General features: G+C 44.0%; 1 protein-coding gene across 2 annotated transcripts in view; it reads right to left on the reverse strand.

Annotated features, from left to right (window-relative positions):
- The window catches only part of CCDC83 (coiled-coil domain containing 83), a 112862-nt gene that overhangs the window by 4233 nt on the left and 90147 nt on the right, over positions 1–18482 (reverse strand). For both annotated transcript variants that reach the window (XM_085620554.1, XM_085620555.1), the window contains exons 9-10: positions 10791–10885; positions 6487–6671 (exon numbers count right to left, since the gene is read on the reverse strand). In XM_085620554.1, the coding sequence (XP_085476680.1) occupies positions 6487–6671; positions 10791–10885 (280 nt within the window). The remainder of the gene's footprint in view (positions 1–6486; positions 6672–10790; positions 10886–18482) is intronic.

The following is an 18482-nucleotide window of genomic DNA, read 5'->3' on the forward strand; positions in this document are numbered from 1 at the left end:
CGTCACCCAGGCCAGAACCCAGTCCGACCCAGATAGCCACTAAGAAGGCTAACTGTTAAGCAGTAGTAAACTGTTTAGGAGGGGTCATTGGGGAGGATAAGGATATTGCTGAGTTCAAAGGCAGGGCCAGGGCCTTTAACTTTAACACCGGCCGGCCGGCCCGGCCCCTTTCATAATAGTAATGTGTACGGGCGTCGGCGGCCACTACTTGGCCAAGCCAGGCCAGGCAGAGTGCAGTGAGTAGTCGTGCATGCATAATTGAATGTGAATCTTCATCTTGTGAGGATACTTCAAGGGGCAGGGCCGGCGGGCCTTCTTTAACAACGTAAACCCGACCGGCGGCGACCTGCTGAGACAAGACAGGAGCTCTCAGCACGAGCATGCATTATTCGAATCTTGTGAGGTAGGATCATGGCATGATACGATACTTCAAGGGGCAATGGCAGCCGCAGGCCTTCCCTTCTTTAACTGTCACCTCTTCAATCTTAACCTATGATGTGATAGTATACATATAAATAATGATGAATATTGCATTAAATAAATGTGGACGGGCCAGGAACAGTGCGTCATGGTGCCGGAGCTACCCCAGTACCCGACATGCCACCACTGAGTGACTTGGCATGTCGCAGGTGGCATGGCGATCGATGGCATGATGTCTGACTGACTGCCAGTTACTTAGTTAGTACTACTTACGGTTACAGTTACACTCCTCGTCGTGGTCAGCTGCGGGGCACTGCCTTTATTAGGTGATAGGCGGGCTGTCTGCCTCTGCCTGCCCTCAATCATGGTCGGACTGGCTGAGGCTCTGACTCGTGGGGTGCGAGCGTGCCAGGGCGTGGCATTGACAAGCAGAAAAAAATCTGCGTGCAGCGCGCACGCCACAACCAATACCCAATGATGTTCCTCCATATGTCTGACACTCCTGCCCAGCGGCCCAGTACTGCTCCCGAGTCCCGCCCAGCGCCCACCACCGGCAACAGTCATAGACTCGCAGGCAGTCCACTGACGGAAAGGGCCGCGCGGCGCGCCCGCCATGATGGCGCCATGTCACTGTCAGTATCAAATTTATGATTGATGAATGCTGAGCTGCAATTGCTTTGCTCCGGACCGGCTCACATTCACAATGCAAAGCAGCACACTAACACTCTGCGCCGACTCCGAGTCACTGTATTGGTAATTATAAACACCTTATCATCATTCATATGTGACGACGTGCAGACGCGTAGACCCGGCCCTGAAAAATAAGTGCCGGTGCTAAGCACCGGAAAGCCCCTGCACAAATTAAGCCCTGCCTGTAGCCATACCCTTTGTGCAGGCTGTAGGCACCAGTGTCGTCGGCTCCTATTTGTTTATAACACATTGCAGGCATCTGTTTCTTGGTTGCAGCCCTATGTCCGAGATTTTGCTGGTCTTAATAGGGCACACCTACTGAAATGGAGCATCTCGCCCACGTCACTATCTTTCCATATTAATGCAGCAAAGATGCAACGCATGCCAAGATTTTGTACATATCACAAGTTCACTCTGTAGACATATCTTCCACAGCTGGAATTCACCATTGTTTCAACAGATATTTGTGGAAACACAAGAGAGCACGATTCCCTTTGCACACTGCTGATTCTGAAGTAGGGTGACCAACCGTCCGTAAATTTCACGGACAGTCCGTAATTTCGGCCGTCTGTCCGTTGTCCGTGAAGGATTCTTTAACGGACGCCATTTGTCCGTAATTTTAACCGGGCACCGGTCGCACCACCCTAAATCCGACACAGCTTCCACCCATCTCCCTTCTTGACTCCGATGCTGCTGAGGTCGGGTATAACAGAATGCGATGCAGTACCAAACTTGAGATACCCAGCAGCATTGGAGAGGCACAGCGGGATGGCAACCCTCACACCTTCCGCCCTTGATGAGCTGTTAAGAGGTGCTTGAAGGTGACTGGAGGGAAGGGCTGCAGCTTCAGGCACAGGGGCATCTTTTCAGATGCAAACAGCCACGAATGCGTCATGTCTCTGCAATTTAGAGGGGCCTCACACATTCCCTTTCTGCCCAGGGCTCCAAACATCCTAGAACCGGCCCTGATTACCCCGAGGCAGCACGTGGTTCTCTTCACACAGAGCTTAATTATGGTCACTAAAAGTGTAAGCAAACCTCGGTTCTTCAAACATGCAGTCTATAATGTCATAAAATAAAGAAATGGCACAATCGCACCCACACTGATTAACAAAGTATAGAGGACAATCAGTTAAATCAGTTGTCTTGGAGTATCTCCTTGAAGTACTGTACATCACAGTGGGGGATGGCAAATCTAACATTTTGGAAAGAGAGCCTGACGTCTCGTTGTCTTGTCCAGGAGGGGGTGAGGAGCCCTACCCCACCCCGGAAAAGACCAAGATGATACTAGAATGCTGCATGCCCACCCTGTGCCCACCCTGGTGGATCCTGTTCCCCCTCCTGTGATGGCTCCTGCCCCCCACCCCCAGTGATGGCTCCTGTCCCCCACCCCCAGGTATGGCTCCTGTCCCCCCATGCGGTGGCTCCTGTCCCCCCCCCGCATGCGGTGGCTCCTGTCCCCCCTGCGGTGGATCCTGTCCCCCCTGTGGTGGATCCTGTCTCCGCCCTGGGTGGCTTCTGTCCCAGTCCTGGAATGGCTCCTGCAGCGAGGGTGAAGTTCTTGATGGGCCTCTTCTCAAAAAGGCTCAGCTCAAAATTAATATGAAAAGGTGAGCGAGTGAGTATGTGAAGGGATGGGTGAATAGCTGGATGAATTAGTGAAAGGGTGAATGGATGAATGAAAGATTGAATAGATGGATAATGAGAGAGGATGGATGGATTGATGAGTGAGTGGAAGGATGGATGAGAGAAAAGGTAAATAGCTGGATGTATGGGTCGAAGGGTAGCTGGATGGGTAAAAGGGTGGATGGATGAGTGAAAAGGTGGATGATGAGTGAGTGGGTGGATGGATGAGTGAAATGATGGATGGATTGATGAATTGATAAGTGCAAGGGTGAATGGAGGGACGGATGAGTGAAAGGGTGGATGTAAGGATGGATGAGTGAGTGAAAGAGGGGGTAGGTGGACAAAAGGATGAATAGATGAGTGAAGGCGTGAAAGGATAAATGGATGAGAGAAAGGATGGATGAGTGATGGGGTCAATGGATGGATTAATGAGTGGATGAGTAGATGGATGGAAGGAAGGATGGCTAAGTGAAAGGGTCAATGAAGATAGAAAGGAAGGAAGGATGGATGACTGAAAGGGTGGATGGGTGGAAGGATGAGTGACTGGGTGGATGGATGAGTAAGTGAAAGGATGGCTGGATGGGTGGAAGGGTAAATGGCTGGATGGATGAGTGAGTGAATGGATGGATGGGTAGAAGAGTGGATGGATGAGTGTACAGATGGATAGGGTGAAAGGGTGGATGGATGATGGATGAGTGAAAGGATGAATGAATGAAGGGATGGATGGATGGATGAGTGAAATGATAAATGGAAGGATACATGATGGATAGGTTTGCAAATGGTTGAATATGTTTGGATATGGCTGGGCTTACTTGTATACTATTGCGTGACCTCCTCTGATGTGTCTGTAAAACGTACCTATTGTCCTGAAGTTTTGTCCTGAATTTTGACCTCTTGTCCTGAATTTGTGTCCTGAATTTTGACCCTTTGTCCTGAATTTTTACACTCACCGTCCTGAATTTGCACCAATGCCAGTTGGTCACCCTATTCTGAAGGAATCTCTTAGGTTTTTATTTCTAAGTGTGCGGCATATCTGAGGACATTAGATGCCTATGCTGGTATTTATGCCTGCTGGTGTACAGAAGAGAATGCAGGACCAGTGGGCTGCACAGGACCTCCGTCACAGTATTTGAATTTGCAGAAAGCAGGCATTGCAACTCCTGTTCCTTGGACAGACAGGGGTTACAAGGCAACGAAAGGTGGGCATTCTGAAAGGGAGGAGGGGGAACAGGCAGTGCTTCATCAGATAGTTGTCTGCTGTTCCCGCTGCCAAAAGCCAGCATGCGCGGTGTCAATGCCCAGCACGTGCAGAGTCGAAGCCCAGCACGTGCAGAGTCGAAGCCCAGCACGTGCAGAGTCGACACACGTGCAGAGTCGAAGAACAGCGTGTGCAGAGTCGACGCCCAGCACCTGCAGTGTCGATGCCCAGCACGCGCAGTGTCGACGCCCAGCACCCCCATCGCTTATAAACTGGGGACAGCAAATTACTACCTTGTATTTTCAAAGTGACTTGCATTAGCCTTGTGAATGCAAAGTCATCTTATGAATCTAACCCATGATGCTTCCATTTTCTTGTTCGTCACGATCACCGATTTCAGTTATCACCAATGAAGGACTTTTTGTGCATTTTGTAAATACCACCTCGTTACTGTTGTTTCTGCTAATTAGAAGCTGTACACCTGTCAGTTCGGGGAAGAAAGCCCCACTGAGGGACCGATTCACAAAGGTAAAAGGAACTTTCCAAGTTCTAAGATACCGTCTAAGAGTTTGATGAAGTTACTTTTATTATCGAAGTCCCAAAAAATCCGAAGTCAGCACACATACCATCAACTATCATATGGATTTATGATTACTTTCTAGGTAAAAATGCACCTAACTATAGCTTAAGTTTTGTCCACCTGGTAATAAGTAGAGAAAATTAGTAAAGAAAATGCTCCCCGTACACCCCCCTGCAGGGTGGTGGTGTTTGGGTATCTTTGACATCCTGTTTACACACTGGCACCAACTTTAGGAGTAAAACACCATTGGAAAGGTTTGTGAATACCCACAGAGAAACCCAACCCTTGTAATATGGGTATGCTTTCAACGACAACCACACCAAATCTAATGTAGTTGTCCTCTGGGAAGCAATGGAATGTGGTACATCATGCCAGACGAAGGAGCACGCTCCCTTTCTGTTTAGATGATGTGCATTACTAGTTGTAAACATGCCTATAACAATTAATGCACTTTTTACTCCTTATCAACAGCAACACACAGAATTGGAGACAGATGGTGGAGGTGTGGGGCGGGGAAGTGAATTGGAATCCGTGTTAACCAAAAGATTATTCATCTATTCACAGAGAAGGAAGTAACTGTAAGGATGAGGCAAGCATAAATAGATCAATGGAGATCCAGTAACAAGAGAGAAAGGGGCAGTGATGTACTGAAGTGGAGTTATTTCACATTGTTGATGTCTGCGATGTAGCATCACCGATTACAATGTCAGTCATTTACACTAGTTATGGGCACTCAGTCAACGTCTGGGCCTGAGCCACAAGTGACGACACACAACAATGATAAAAGAAAATTACTATCATTATATTATCAGCACTGGAAAAGTCAATATCTGTTTCTGTCACTACTTTGTATGTTTAGCCTGCACAATGCTTGCACTGTGCTTGGGAAGTCTATTGTTTTTAATATAGACTTAAGAGGCTTTCATCCTGCCCAATCTCTTTCCTGGCTTTTCATTGGTTCCTGTGCTTGCCACTTACTTTTCCTCTAATTCTATTGGCTGTAGCATATTTTCCTGCATTTACCAGTGCTTGTTCCATGTCTGCTTCTCTTACCAGTTTCCCGTAGCAAAAATACTGTTAACATCCGCTTTGGTGGAACTATTATTTCATGAAGCTTTGCCTCTTTCTGCTTTTTCATTTTGCAGGAAATTTATATAGCTCACCCGGAGAGTTTAAGTGATTTACTCAGAATCACAGGATGATGTGCCACGGAGACTAAAACTGGGATCCCCAGCTCTCGAGTCAGTGGCTCTGGCCACTGCCCACATCCTCTCCTCTCCCATGATACTTGTTTTGCCTTTCCATCTATATAGTCAGTTGTTTCCTGTAACAGCTTCAACTTAGGGCATCTACTAGTAGTTATACAGCACATTCCGAAGTCTCCGATTGGTTGCCCTACTCTCAGTATTAGAAAATATGCTAAGGAGCATTAGCTGCACATTATTTAATCATATGAAACTTACTGCATAAAATATTCTCTAATTTGACACTGATACCGATTATAAATTGTTTGTTTCCTAAATATAAATGTGAAGTGACCAAACAACAGGGATCTCCTTAATATATTTTATAATGGAGATGGTGCTGAATCATATGCCAGATAAAATCTGTTATAAAGCTAGATTTACAGTTATAATGTACAGGATTAATGGTACAATAATTTGCTTGTATCTTAGTCAACTATGTGGCATCATTTGGTCCCCCAAGCTGCATAATCACATTGGCTCTGTTAACACGGGATGAAAATATAATCGACTGACATTCCTTTGCAATGTACCTATAGCTACTTGTAAAGAAATAGCTAATCTATCAAAAGACAGCAAAAGGGAAAGCAACTAAAGAGGTTGTAAAAGAAGTTTGAAACCAACAAAGTTAGTTGTGTTTGTTGCCTTAGAGCATTAATTTTTATCCATTTCTACCATGTTTAGAATAGTACTTAAGGTTTGTACACAAAAGTATTTCAACTGTTTACCTGAAAATCCTTCTCCTCTCCATACAAAATATCTGTGAGCTCCTGTGTCAGACAGTCGTCGGAAGGAGGTTCCCATGCATAAATCTCTTCCACAGTCTGACTTCCTTTAAGTTTTTCCTCTGCTGCACTTATTGCCTTCTCCACCGCAAGCAGGGTTGCGCTCTTTGGTCTTGGCTCCTTGGCTTCTGCAAGGACATGGGTAGAAAGAGTATTTGCCATTTGAGAACACAGCAACAGTTGCAAAACTATAGAATCAATATAATGGAAAGGCACAGATTTGTAGGAGATACACCAAGAAGAGAGTTCAGTAATTCTGGGTTCAATCGTTTTTCATTTAAAGTCGGCTTCATGTTGTGGCTACAGTCGTATTTTTGTATCTGCTGAGTATCTTTTCCTAGCTGGAACCTTCTCGATTCAATTGTCTACCTTTTCCTATTTATCAGCGATTGCTCCTTATTTTTATTTAGTGAACATATATAGGCACTGTTCATTGCATGCAGCAACAAGGGGTGTGAGTGGAGAGTAATGGGGGAGATTTCACAGGGTAGGAGGAGCAATGGGTGGAAAAAGCCAGGATGCTGACAGACTTGTGAACTCGCAGTCCAAGATTTGTTCAAAAAGCAAGGTTGACTAGATAAGAATTTCCTGTTTCTGTTGTATCTGGACATGCTCTGACTACTTTCCGGTAATCCTTATTACACTGAGTCATACTATTTGTATCTCTACCGGACGTCCCACGATTCATCAGCGAATAATTGGCAGCCCTGGCTATCTACCAGACAAAGCAAACTTCAGGTTTATACCAAAGTCTGAAGGGTATGGTAAATGATTTAAGACACTGCTTCCTGTTTCAGACATAAACTTAGAAGTAGAGTATGGACACAGTCGAAGGATCAGTCTGATGCACGGTAAGAACCTCAGTTTCGAGATCCTCCGTGTGTACGCGGAATCTGCTCCAAATGTTCAAAAAAGGAAGAGTCGATTTGGAAGGTAGACGAGTCTCAACAGCAAAGATAAAGTATTTTGTATAGATTCTACAGCACCTATACATAGCATACTTTCCCTGAAGCTTTTCACACTTCAAATGAGAATGTTTCCACTTCTCTACACCATATAGTTTTATTGTAAAAAGTCTGTATTCAAATAAACAACTGAACTATAACTGGATAGGTCTGCATCTCTCTGATTGGGTGAAGCACCCAATTGTGAGTCTGCGGGATAGGGCTCTACCAGCTTTGTATATGCAAATTTAAAAATATTATTTACAAAACTGTTCAAACTCTGTCAGGTATCATGGGTGGATTGATTGATACTAATTTTCAATTGGTTTTAGGCTTTGATACATAGGCACTTCAGAATAGCTTTAGCGTGTGGTTCGGTTTGTTGTCATGATAAAATGTTAACTTCATCCCAGATTACGCTTACTTGGAGAGGACAGCAGGTTCTCCTCAAAGACCTTTTTGAATATTGTTCTCCATGTATTTTCCCTTCTGTCCTGAAAGCTGTGGTTAATGAAAGACATTCCCATAACACGATGCTGCTATCAGCATGCTCTACAGTATGGATGGTGGTGGTGTTTGAGTGATGTGCTGTGACAGGTTTCGGCCAAATGTAAATAAAAATGTCTACTTGAATTTTTCCTGACCACAAATAATTCTGACGCATGTCTACATTACCTTTACATTTTGTGTGTACTTCGAACAAATATGGAAGTGGGATTTCTAACGTTCTAGCTTCCTTCTTGCTTTGCTGGCTAGATTTGGGCAGTGCTAAGGGAATTGTTGTCACCTGCATACTTTGACACTTCTTGGCCATAAAAACCTTTCGCTCCTTCAGATTTACCATTTGCCTCTTGTTTGCCTGGAAGGTAACATCCTATGTGAAGGAGCTAGGACTCATGCAGGTACTAAACAGCAACGTCTTTATTAGGTGTAACTCAAACTACAGAGACATGCAGGTGTTTCACCAGGATTACGCAAGTTTTCCTTCTGTCGCCTCTTTCCAACTTCCATCAGCTTCCAGTCCACCACTCCTTTCAACACTTGGTGCTAAATTCTGGGCCACAACTGTGTAGAGAGACATTCTGCAGTGCAGGACATCTGCCTCCATACAGAACAGCAACTCACCAAAGTGCAAGAAAAGGGGGTGAATGTCCGCACACATCTGGAATGGTACGCGAATAGTTGAAGGTGATGCAAGCCAAAGACAAATAACTTAAATTTGTTATCATAGAGAGTTTGTTTGGTAGGATTTATCCAACTGAGAATTCAAGGGAACATCTCAAGGAGTCACTGGGGTTCAGTTTGTTCCCTTGCCCTTCGATGAATGCTGTGAGCATATATTTTTAATTCTAGGCATCAGGTAAGGAACAAATGTGGTACCGAAAAGCAAAACAGAACGCTGAGACCTCTAATGCTGAGCGAAAGGGGCTCATCGTCCGCGTTTAGCAATCATGGGCAGAAAGGATTTCACCCGCGCACAGCTAGCCCCTGATTCAACATATAATTTCCAGCTGCTCTTCCTATCTCACTCCTCCCGCCACTGTTAAATCCAATAGGTCAACTTGCTCAAAGAGACAATTTTTTCATTAGGGCTTTATTCACATCTAGGGACGTTGAACCTGCTGTACATGTGTCTGCAGCCTGAGTGATGTTTGACAAGTAGGTTTTATTCCTCAAATTAGTCAAGAGGGTGATCCATAGCTAGTAGAGGGAAAAGTTTGAAACTTGTATGTATATGTAATTTCAATAGCGCAAACATAGCCAAAAGGCAGTGGAGCACTGTACATGATAGGAGAGGAAGCTGAGTTGTGGCTGGTTAATGCATTGTGGTGTGGTTACAGAGGCGAGTCTGCAGCTCTTTCCTGAATTGGAGCTGCTCCGAGGAGGTCCTTATAGATATGGCGATGTTGTTGCAGATCCTGTATCCAAAGATGGAAGAGGCTTGTTTTTTTTGGGAGGGTGGGGGGGTTACACTTACTTGTCTGCAGTCTGATGGTGGCCTTGCTGCCAGTGTGCAGGGAACAATGGTGAGCTTGTCTGCAAGTTAAGTAGGACTGCTGATTGGGATGATAGAGGCAGAATGGAAGTCGCAAAGAGGTTAATGCAGCAAGGTCTTTCACAGCCAAGACATGATAAGTGCAGGTGATGCGTTGGCGAGAGGCCATTTATGAGATAATGATCTTAAAAGATGCTGAAGTCAAGTTACAGAATTCAACCAATTGGATGGAGGTCATGGCTGTGTGTTACAATGATGGAGTAAATGAAGGGTCGAATTAAGGAGGGGTGTTTGGAAAATCTGTTTTGTGACATTTCAAAATTTTAAATTTAATTCGGTCATTTTCCAAATGAAAAAAAGACTTGGGCTGATTCCGATTCTGATTTTATGCATTTAAAAAAATTTGGGAAAGGTTCTTCTATTTGCATGATGCTGCAGGGTTCTGAGCTGGGGGTCAGCAGTGGCAATGAAGGAAAAATAAAATGATAATAACTGGACGTTATTATCAATGTATTTGTTCCTGTGTCTTTGCGGGGCAGGCCTGCTTTGCTCTCGGAGAAGGTGAAGGAGTGGTGGCACTTGCATGGGGAACATGCCCAGCTCCTCATTCCCCATCTGAGTGCCGAACCACGGCGCTGGAACCAATCACAACACTGCATTGCAGAGTTGTGATTGGTCAGGGGCGCCTGGTTGCTACCTCTTCCGGCTGGAGCTGAGGGACGACGATGAGGTACTACGCGGAGAGACACGAGGAGGTAAATTTTCTTTTTTTTTAATCCCCGCGCCTTTGCCACCCCTGATCCCTGACAGCCGCTACTGGGGACCAGCTCGCTCTGCTCCTGTCTTTATTCAAGTACATCACAAATATATCCTGCTACATGTGTTTCCTTCAAAAATCTCTACATATTCTGATATTAATATTTCGCGGACTTCAGTGGAGCACAAAAAGGCGCCTCTTGGGCCAAGTGTACCATTTAGTGCTCTAATGTGACTCAGTAAGTTAAACATTTACAACTACTGCCACCTGTTGTGGCATGCAGATCATGAGTTTGAGGCAAACTCAGCCTTTCATCCATTCGAGGCTGGTAAATTGGGCGCCACGATATTGCATGATAGTCACACGTGTCATTTAACAGCGTTGAGAAGTGACAAAAACGTTGGTATGGAGTGCTCCAAGAAAATTAATATTGGAAAAAGTAAACAGACAAACGGAGAAAGAGGAAAGCAGTTATTAGTAATCTTGCAAAATGTACGTATGTGTGATACATAAGCGATGTTCATGTTCCTTATTCTGTAAATTGCATTACCAGATTCTTCCATCCATTTCAGGGTTTCAAAGTCTTGTCCCAGCAAACCATCTGCTGGGAGGTCTAGGCCGGCTACCTGGGTAAGAAAACAACTTCTGCAAAAGAAAACATGCAAGAAAAACGTATGTTAGACACACTTTCTGGGATCGGAAAATCAGATTATAGTTGGAAGCATACTCACAAAGGAGTTTGGAGTATGTTAAAATGATGCTCCTCTAGGACTCTTAAGTAATCTTACCTGCCTTTGTGAATTGGCACAAAGCATCTAAAATGGGAATAAAAGGGGAATATTCATGAACACTTAGTGCAAATATAAAGGACTGTACCCTTTTTGCACTTTTGCTAATAAGAAACTGGACGTTTTCGGTCCAATTCACAAAGACATATAGATTATGTAAAGAGTGCTTCTGTAGTACTGCTTCCTGGACTCATAACATGCATTTGTAAATCAGCCCCAGTGGGGGCGCAGCTGCCAGTGGTGCAGCCGTACTATGCACTGGGTCCCAGAGGTGTGTGTGTGTGTGGGGGGGGGGGGACAATTATAGCAGCCTTTGACTTGTGTGAGGGCACCTAAGTAATCATGCTGGTGTTCTGAAGGTGAAGGAGCACCAAAGAAGACTTTAACTTTTGTTTTTATCCTGTCCCATTTGCTGTGTGTTCAAAGACAGAGGTCAGTCTGGTCTATGGACACATTGCTGATTATTCGTTTAACATGTGGAACGCTGTTTACTTTTCTTTCCCTGATGGTAAAGTTTGATGATTTTGTAAAGTGAACTATGTGACTACCTTGCTGGTGTGAAAGGAAAGGCTGCATGGTGTAGTTTGCTTCGAACACAACAATATTTAACATTATTTCAAAATAAATAAACTTTTAGGAAAGCACAAATGAAGCACTCTTTTTCAAATTCTGAAGTGTAATGGAAACAAAGATTTTAATAGGATCAAAACAAATCAAGCCACTTTACTTGATGATGCACAAATGAAATATTCACTGAAACCAAATGTCCACACATTATCGTTTGTGCACTAAATAGTTTCATCTGTAAAACTGTATATTGGTGACAGTGTGCTCCTAAAGGCAACACCTTCAACATACTACACCCTTACCACTCCCTTGCTAAATGGGCATGGCACATTTGCTACACTTTTTCTTTGCGTGAGGCTTGTATTTTTCAGACTCCCGATAGGTTTAATGCCTACTACACAGCTCTTACAACACTGGGAACTTGGGTCGTAATTACGATGCCAGTCTGACAAGCGTACAACCATATCGTTGTGGTAAAGGGTCTGGGAGACAAATAGCAGTCCAGACCACCTAATTAGGATCTGACCGCCATGGAGGCGGTCAGAAACATGCCTTTTGGCGTTGAGGATTGTGCTGCGGCCCAGAAAAGGGCTGCATCACAAGCCCCAATGCCAAAAGGCATGTTTTAAAACTTCCCCGCACCCTGTGGCAGGCCCCTCAGGGTGCCTGCCACAGGGGACATGGATGTTTGTGCCCCCCTGGCCTCATAGCGGAGGCCACAGAAGAACGGGGGCCCTGCTAGGGGCCCTGAAAGTCCATTTCCGACAGCCTTTCAATGGCGGTCGGACTGCCATTTAAAAAGATGTCGGAAAGGGCCATTGTAATCCCTATGGTGATGCCTGAGCAGGCACACGCCCACTGTAGGGTTTACATTCCGACTGCAGGACCGATGGGCTTCTTGAGCCCGTCGGAACTGCAGCGGTCAGTTCCTTCCACATGCGGTCGCAATAACTGTACTGTAATGCGGCGGTCTGACCGCTGCGTCAGATGTCGGTGGGACCGACACCGACGTGCCGTCAGTGTCATTTCCAACCACATCATAATGAGCCCCTTGCTGTTATATCAGTCTGATTCCCTCAGCTGCAGGAGTCAGACTCCGAGCAGCAGAATCTACTGAAGGGCCTCATTGTGAGCATAATGAATGGCCAAGCAGTGTGCACGCTCACTTTTGTAAATGCAGAGGGCATCATCTGGCCCTGGCTACCTGACGCCAGCAGAGGTCAAAGAAAAAGTTATCTCATGCTGCTGGGTGTCTTCTGAATACAAGACAGTCACAGTAATCACTGCGTTCAGCATGACGGGTGGAGGGCAAAGTAAGTCAGTTAGTTAGTAAAAGAACATAGACTTACTTAAGACACAGGACTGGATCTAGGAAAATGAATGATTTGAGCATTGTTTGTTTCATTTTATGCTAATAAAATGCACAGGTAACTTTAAAACAACTTCTTGGTGTCGCTAATGCAGAATTCTTCCTTTCCTTACCTATAGAAAGGGGCACCCATTAAAGCTGTCCCCTCTCACCGATCATGTTTTGTGCGCGTCATGGAACCACTGGCATGTGTACTATGAGCTAGAGGCCCTGACTAGGGGATACACCTATACGGGAGATAGCACATAATATCTCTATACAAAATGATGCCCTGATTTACCTCCACGAAAACGGGGATAATATCAGGCACATGATCGAAACGGATAAAACCTCCCTCGAGTGTGACTGCACTGATGGCACCATCATAGATGGGCGGGTTGAACTTCGATTTTTCTGAACATGTAACACACATTTAAACCTCACAATTCATCTTATGGTTGTTCGCTGGTGATGTGCCAAGCCCGAACAGCACGTATAGAACTAAACACCGTCATATTGAGGCTACTTTTTGCCCCAAAACCAGTGGCGACAGCCTTTACTGCAGTTGCAGGTACACTTAATCCTTCATATTCTTTAGTTTATTTTTCTGTCTCCTTTTATACCATGTTTTCTGTTACTTTTAAACATACAGCATCCCATGCAAGGAAATGAAATTTCCAACATTTCTCATGTCCAAGTGGGCCATCCGAACCTCTTCAAAGAACACGTAATAAGGCAACGTTCGTCAAAAGCAGTTTATTATAACCTAATGCATTTCGGTCCCCTCAGGGCCCTTCGTCAGGGGTAACTGTAAATGAACAATAGGACATATGTTCAAAACCCAAAAGCACGCAACAACATATATATCATAACAATGCCCATTGTCAATCCAGTTACATTAGCTCGGTTCTTTTCCCCATGTAACTCCAAATATTTAATAACTGTCAATTAATGTCCCCCATTCTTTTTATGGCCTCTTCTTTGCTGCTCCGTTTACCTCAGTCGATAGTTCCCATCCTTTGCTTTCAAATTTTTCCTCCTCCAAACGTTCCCCCCACCTGCTTACACTTCCTTACTACATGAACCCTCACCCCTAACGATTCCATAACTACATCACCATTACCATCATTCACACTTCTCACTTCTTTCCTCCCTTATCCTCCTTCGACCCAAATCATACCCAGAAATCTCTCCCCTTCCATTATTCTCAACCCTTCCCATTGCGCTCACTTTCCCTTTCACGTACCTGCTAAAACATAACCGTCCTCTTCTCCCGTTCACCAAAAGAATTACCATCTCTACTTTCCTCCACTCTCTTCAAACATTCCGCGCTCCTTCTAATCCCTCCTCCTTCTATCGCGTTATTATTTTCACCTGAATCGACCAAACCTCCCTGGGACACTACACCTCCCACAATGCATACAATTAGTTTGGTTAAACATTTAAACACGTACAATTCGTGCACTACCAATTAATATAACTCCTTTAAAAATGTCAGTATGTCCAATGTTTTGATTTGAAATTACAATCTCTTCTACCAAATCTGAAATCCTGCTTGTTCTTTGTATCTACGTGAGGTGTTAAATGGTGCTGTACAGTGCTACACTTGTTCCATGTTGTCCAAGGAAGCTTGCAGTGGCCCTGCAATCCCACACTTGTTCCATGGCTTTCATGGAAGCTTGTATTGGCCCCAAGTACCGCACTTGTTCCATGTCTTTCATGGAAGCTTGTATTGGCCCCAAGTACCGCACTTGTTCCGTGTCTCTGAAGGAAGGTTGCATGGTCCTGCAGCGCCACCTTTGTTCCATGTCTTTGAATGAAGCTTGCACTGGTCCTGCAGTACCACACTTGTTCAGTGTCTTTGAAGGAAGTTTGTACTGGCTAGCACTGCAGTATCACAATTGATCCATGTCTTTGAAGGAAATCTGCATTGGTCCTGCAGTACCACACTTGTTCAGTGTCTTTCAAGGTAAACCCTGGTGCTTTTGACCAGTGCTGTATGCCTTATGCATGTGAGAAAGGACCTCCTGTACTCCTGCTCCCTGTGCTCCTTCTATTTCTGTGTGCTTTTGGTCTACCCAAAAGACTGTTTTAGCTGCCTCACCAGCCGACTTCCTTTGTGCTTTCCTAAATGTTTGTTTATTTTGTAATATTTGTACTTTTTATTTATAGGTATTCAAATGTTGTTGTGTTAAAAGAAAACAACATCATACAGTCTTTCCTTTCAGACCAGCAAGATTGTCACATAATGCACTTTACAAAATCCTCAAACTTTGCTGTAAATGAAAGAAAAGTAAACACTAGTCTCCATGATGACAGAATGAGCTTCAATTTGTCAGTAGACCTGTCTGAAATTTGACTTTTGTCTTTGAATGCACAGCAAATGTGACAAGATAAAAATAAAAGTTAAAGTATTTGTTAATGTCTGTTCACCTGCATAACTCCAGCTTGATTATTTAGGTGCCCTCACAGAGGTCAAAGGCTGCTGTAGTTGGGCCCCCTCACATCTCCTGGGCCCCTGTGCATCGTGCCAGCTGCAACACTGGTATCTACGCCTCTGTTGACAAAGTCAAAATAGGATTGGACAAAAGCACTGATTGCCATATTAAGGAAAAGATGCAAAGCAGAACACTATAGGCAGTCGTCTATTGTGAAAGAAATAACTTTAGAAGCCAGGGTCATCTGTTGGGTCAGACTGAACTCACAAAGAGATTGAGGCCATAGACATGTGTCCAACACATTTGGGTTGTGTTCAGTCAGCATAATCTCCATCTTTGATGGATTTAGTGTTAAGAAATGATGGACCATGTAATCTTCTGCAGATTCTAATGCAAACAGAAGTTGTTTCAGAGCACCTTGCTCCTCCCATTCAGCTAGAGGAGGAACTGTGTGTTATATGAATACTGTAAAACATCAGTTTAAACTGATAAAGAGGCTGGTTTAAAGGATGTAGGAACACATTAAAACAGATGGGTGGCAATGCTGATCCTTTTGGGACAAGCATATAGACCGGTTTAGGGTGAGATTAAAAGGTGTCAGTTGAATTACTTTCTAACAGTAAGCAAGGATTTATCCCACCTTAAGGTATCTCCTTTAATGGAAAAATCATCAAGGCATTGAACCAGGACTTGTTTACAAGTAGCCCAGTGACAAGGAGTATTGTACGTCTTCACAAGGGTTGGTTTATTCATTTCAACTTGTGACAAAGTACCTCAGACTCAAGACTATTACCAGATTTAGTATGTTTCTAAGCACGTCATCAACACCATGCAAACCTTCCATTGTGAATACCATTAAGTTGGAATCTTGAGAATCTTGGTCTATGCACTTGGATACCATTATATGTAATTCTCTATTTCTCCGATTGTGAACTGTTCTTTATTTCCAAGCACATTTTAAGTAGTATTGAATTATCTTTATTGTTTGGAAATAATTGTACCTGATTTTACATGCATTTTATGGGTTTGTGGTCTCAAAAATATATTTATAGACAACAGTTGAAGGATTACAATCCTGAATAAGTGTCAAAGTTTGCTTGCTGTACTTCAGTGGAACCAAGGAACCAAGCGATAAAGCTAGACTGAACCAAGATTTCAAGTGCTGTGACTGAAGTTGGGGCTTGGACTCGTCTACGTCTGTAACTTCTGATTTAGAATCCACTGCAGAGGAATAATCAGTCCAGCAGGTTGACCATGAATGTTTCATCTGAGAAAGCTTTCATGAGGACAGATTATTATTATCTGAAACATTTTAAGTCAGAAGCTCAAACTGGGAGATATTCCTTTCAACGGTTGATGATGTGCATATGGTCTTGCATGCTGTTATTGCCGCAGTCAGCTAGTTCTTATTTTGTAGGCTTCTTAGAGCTTGGATTTGCTCCAGGAGGTGCCGGAAACAAATAGCAGCAAGGCCCTTAAAATGTGGAGATTGCATTTCCATGAGTGGGACAAGACACTTCCTCTATCCAATGATGTTGCAACTTTCTCAGAGAAGTGCCCCATGATCCCCACATTTATCAGCTAAACGTTCAACAAAATGTTATGCTGTGTTTTTGATGGCAGACATGGTGCACAGCAGTAATGCAGGAGCAGTATTATTAATTGTACACAGGAAATGTGTAGGTCTTTGAGACCTGTCCACCAGCACACCTACACAGAGTCTTCGTGAGGTCTCCACAAACTGTTCAACTATTTCAAAGTCGTTCCAATCCTTTATTCAGACAAATAAGGGTGCTGCAGACTCTTCTGAACTCATCATCTTTCAGCTATAAGACATTTTTACCTAGTCAAAAATGCCTGGACACATTTCTGTTTGCCCCCCCCCCCCCATAGGCTTTCTTGAACACTCTATCCTGGAACTGACACAATGCTCAATTGCCGGGGTGAGCACCCCCATCAGTGATCTTGGATTCTCCAAGATGTAGTTTAAGTCTGAAAAACATTTCCCAGTATATGTCCTGGTGCAGCTAAGTAATTCAATTTTTCATATGTCTAAGAATAATTACTTCTTAACCAGCCATTCAGTGTTTGCAGTGGTGTCACCAGCATCTCCAAGACTGATGAAGCTGTTTGGCACGGTTTCTAAATTCCTAGGGTACTTCTGTGGTTGGCAGAAGACATTCCAAATGTCTTCAAAATAGGTTTGTGTGAAAATTCATACTCTTGCTTCAAAATGTTTGTGATGGAGAATCCCGCCTGCCAATTATAAGTTATCCCCACAGTCACGTTGAGGGTCTTCAGTGATGCCAATTAAGCTGACCCACAAGTACACCTGATCCGAGTGAAATCGAGGCTTTGGCTGGTAAGTGATCTTTATCTTTGGATGTCAACATATTTTAAAGGAAAAATTAAGACAATGCTTGAAGCTATAACCAAAAGACTTCTACAAACTCTCATACCCTGACAATGAGCTCTAAGTTGAGCAGGAACATCCAAAGTCAAGGGTTCTAGTTAGGCAAAGGTGGTGTTCTTTGGATATTGTGCAATGCTTTTGGGGCCTTCCCTCATTTAGTTCTTCTTTTGAGGCTTTATATTTCTTGCATCACAGAGGGTGATGCTGGAGACCTGTATGAAAAGAAGCCACAGTGAACACAACCCGGGTTTACGCTGAACGACATTTAATCCAATATTTGCCAACCAATCCACCTTTACAGAGCTTGATTGGGGTTACTCAAACTCCTTAACTGAGAGATCACTTCTCAATCACCAGTAAAGTCTTGTCTGTAGTATATTGTTATGTTAAGTTTGTGCCTAAATATCCAGAACTCTACAGCCAGTGGAGAGATACGTGAAAAAGCAGCATAGTGCATGGCTGACATAATGAATTCCTAAGAGGAGGGGCAAAACACTTAGGCCCCATTTACAAGTTGTGTGGAATAGGGTGGGGGATTTACCACACTGGACCCTGATTATGAGCCAGTTGGAAGGTAGAGCACTTTATCACACTTGAGAAAATCAGACTGTCTAGGGTTGCACCAAAATCTGCACTTCACGGTAAATACCCTAGTGTTTTCCTCTGTTAAATTATGGCTGGTCTGGCG

Source organism: Triturus cristatus, chromosome 8, assembly GCF_964204655.1.
Source record: "Triturus cristatus chromosome 8, aTriCri1.1, whole genome shotgun sequence".
Taxonomy (NCBI): domain Eukaryota; kingdom Metazoa; phylum Chordata; class Amphibia; order Caudata; family Salamandridae; genus Triturus; species Triturus cristatus.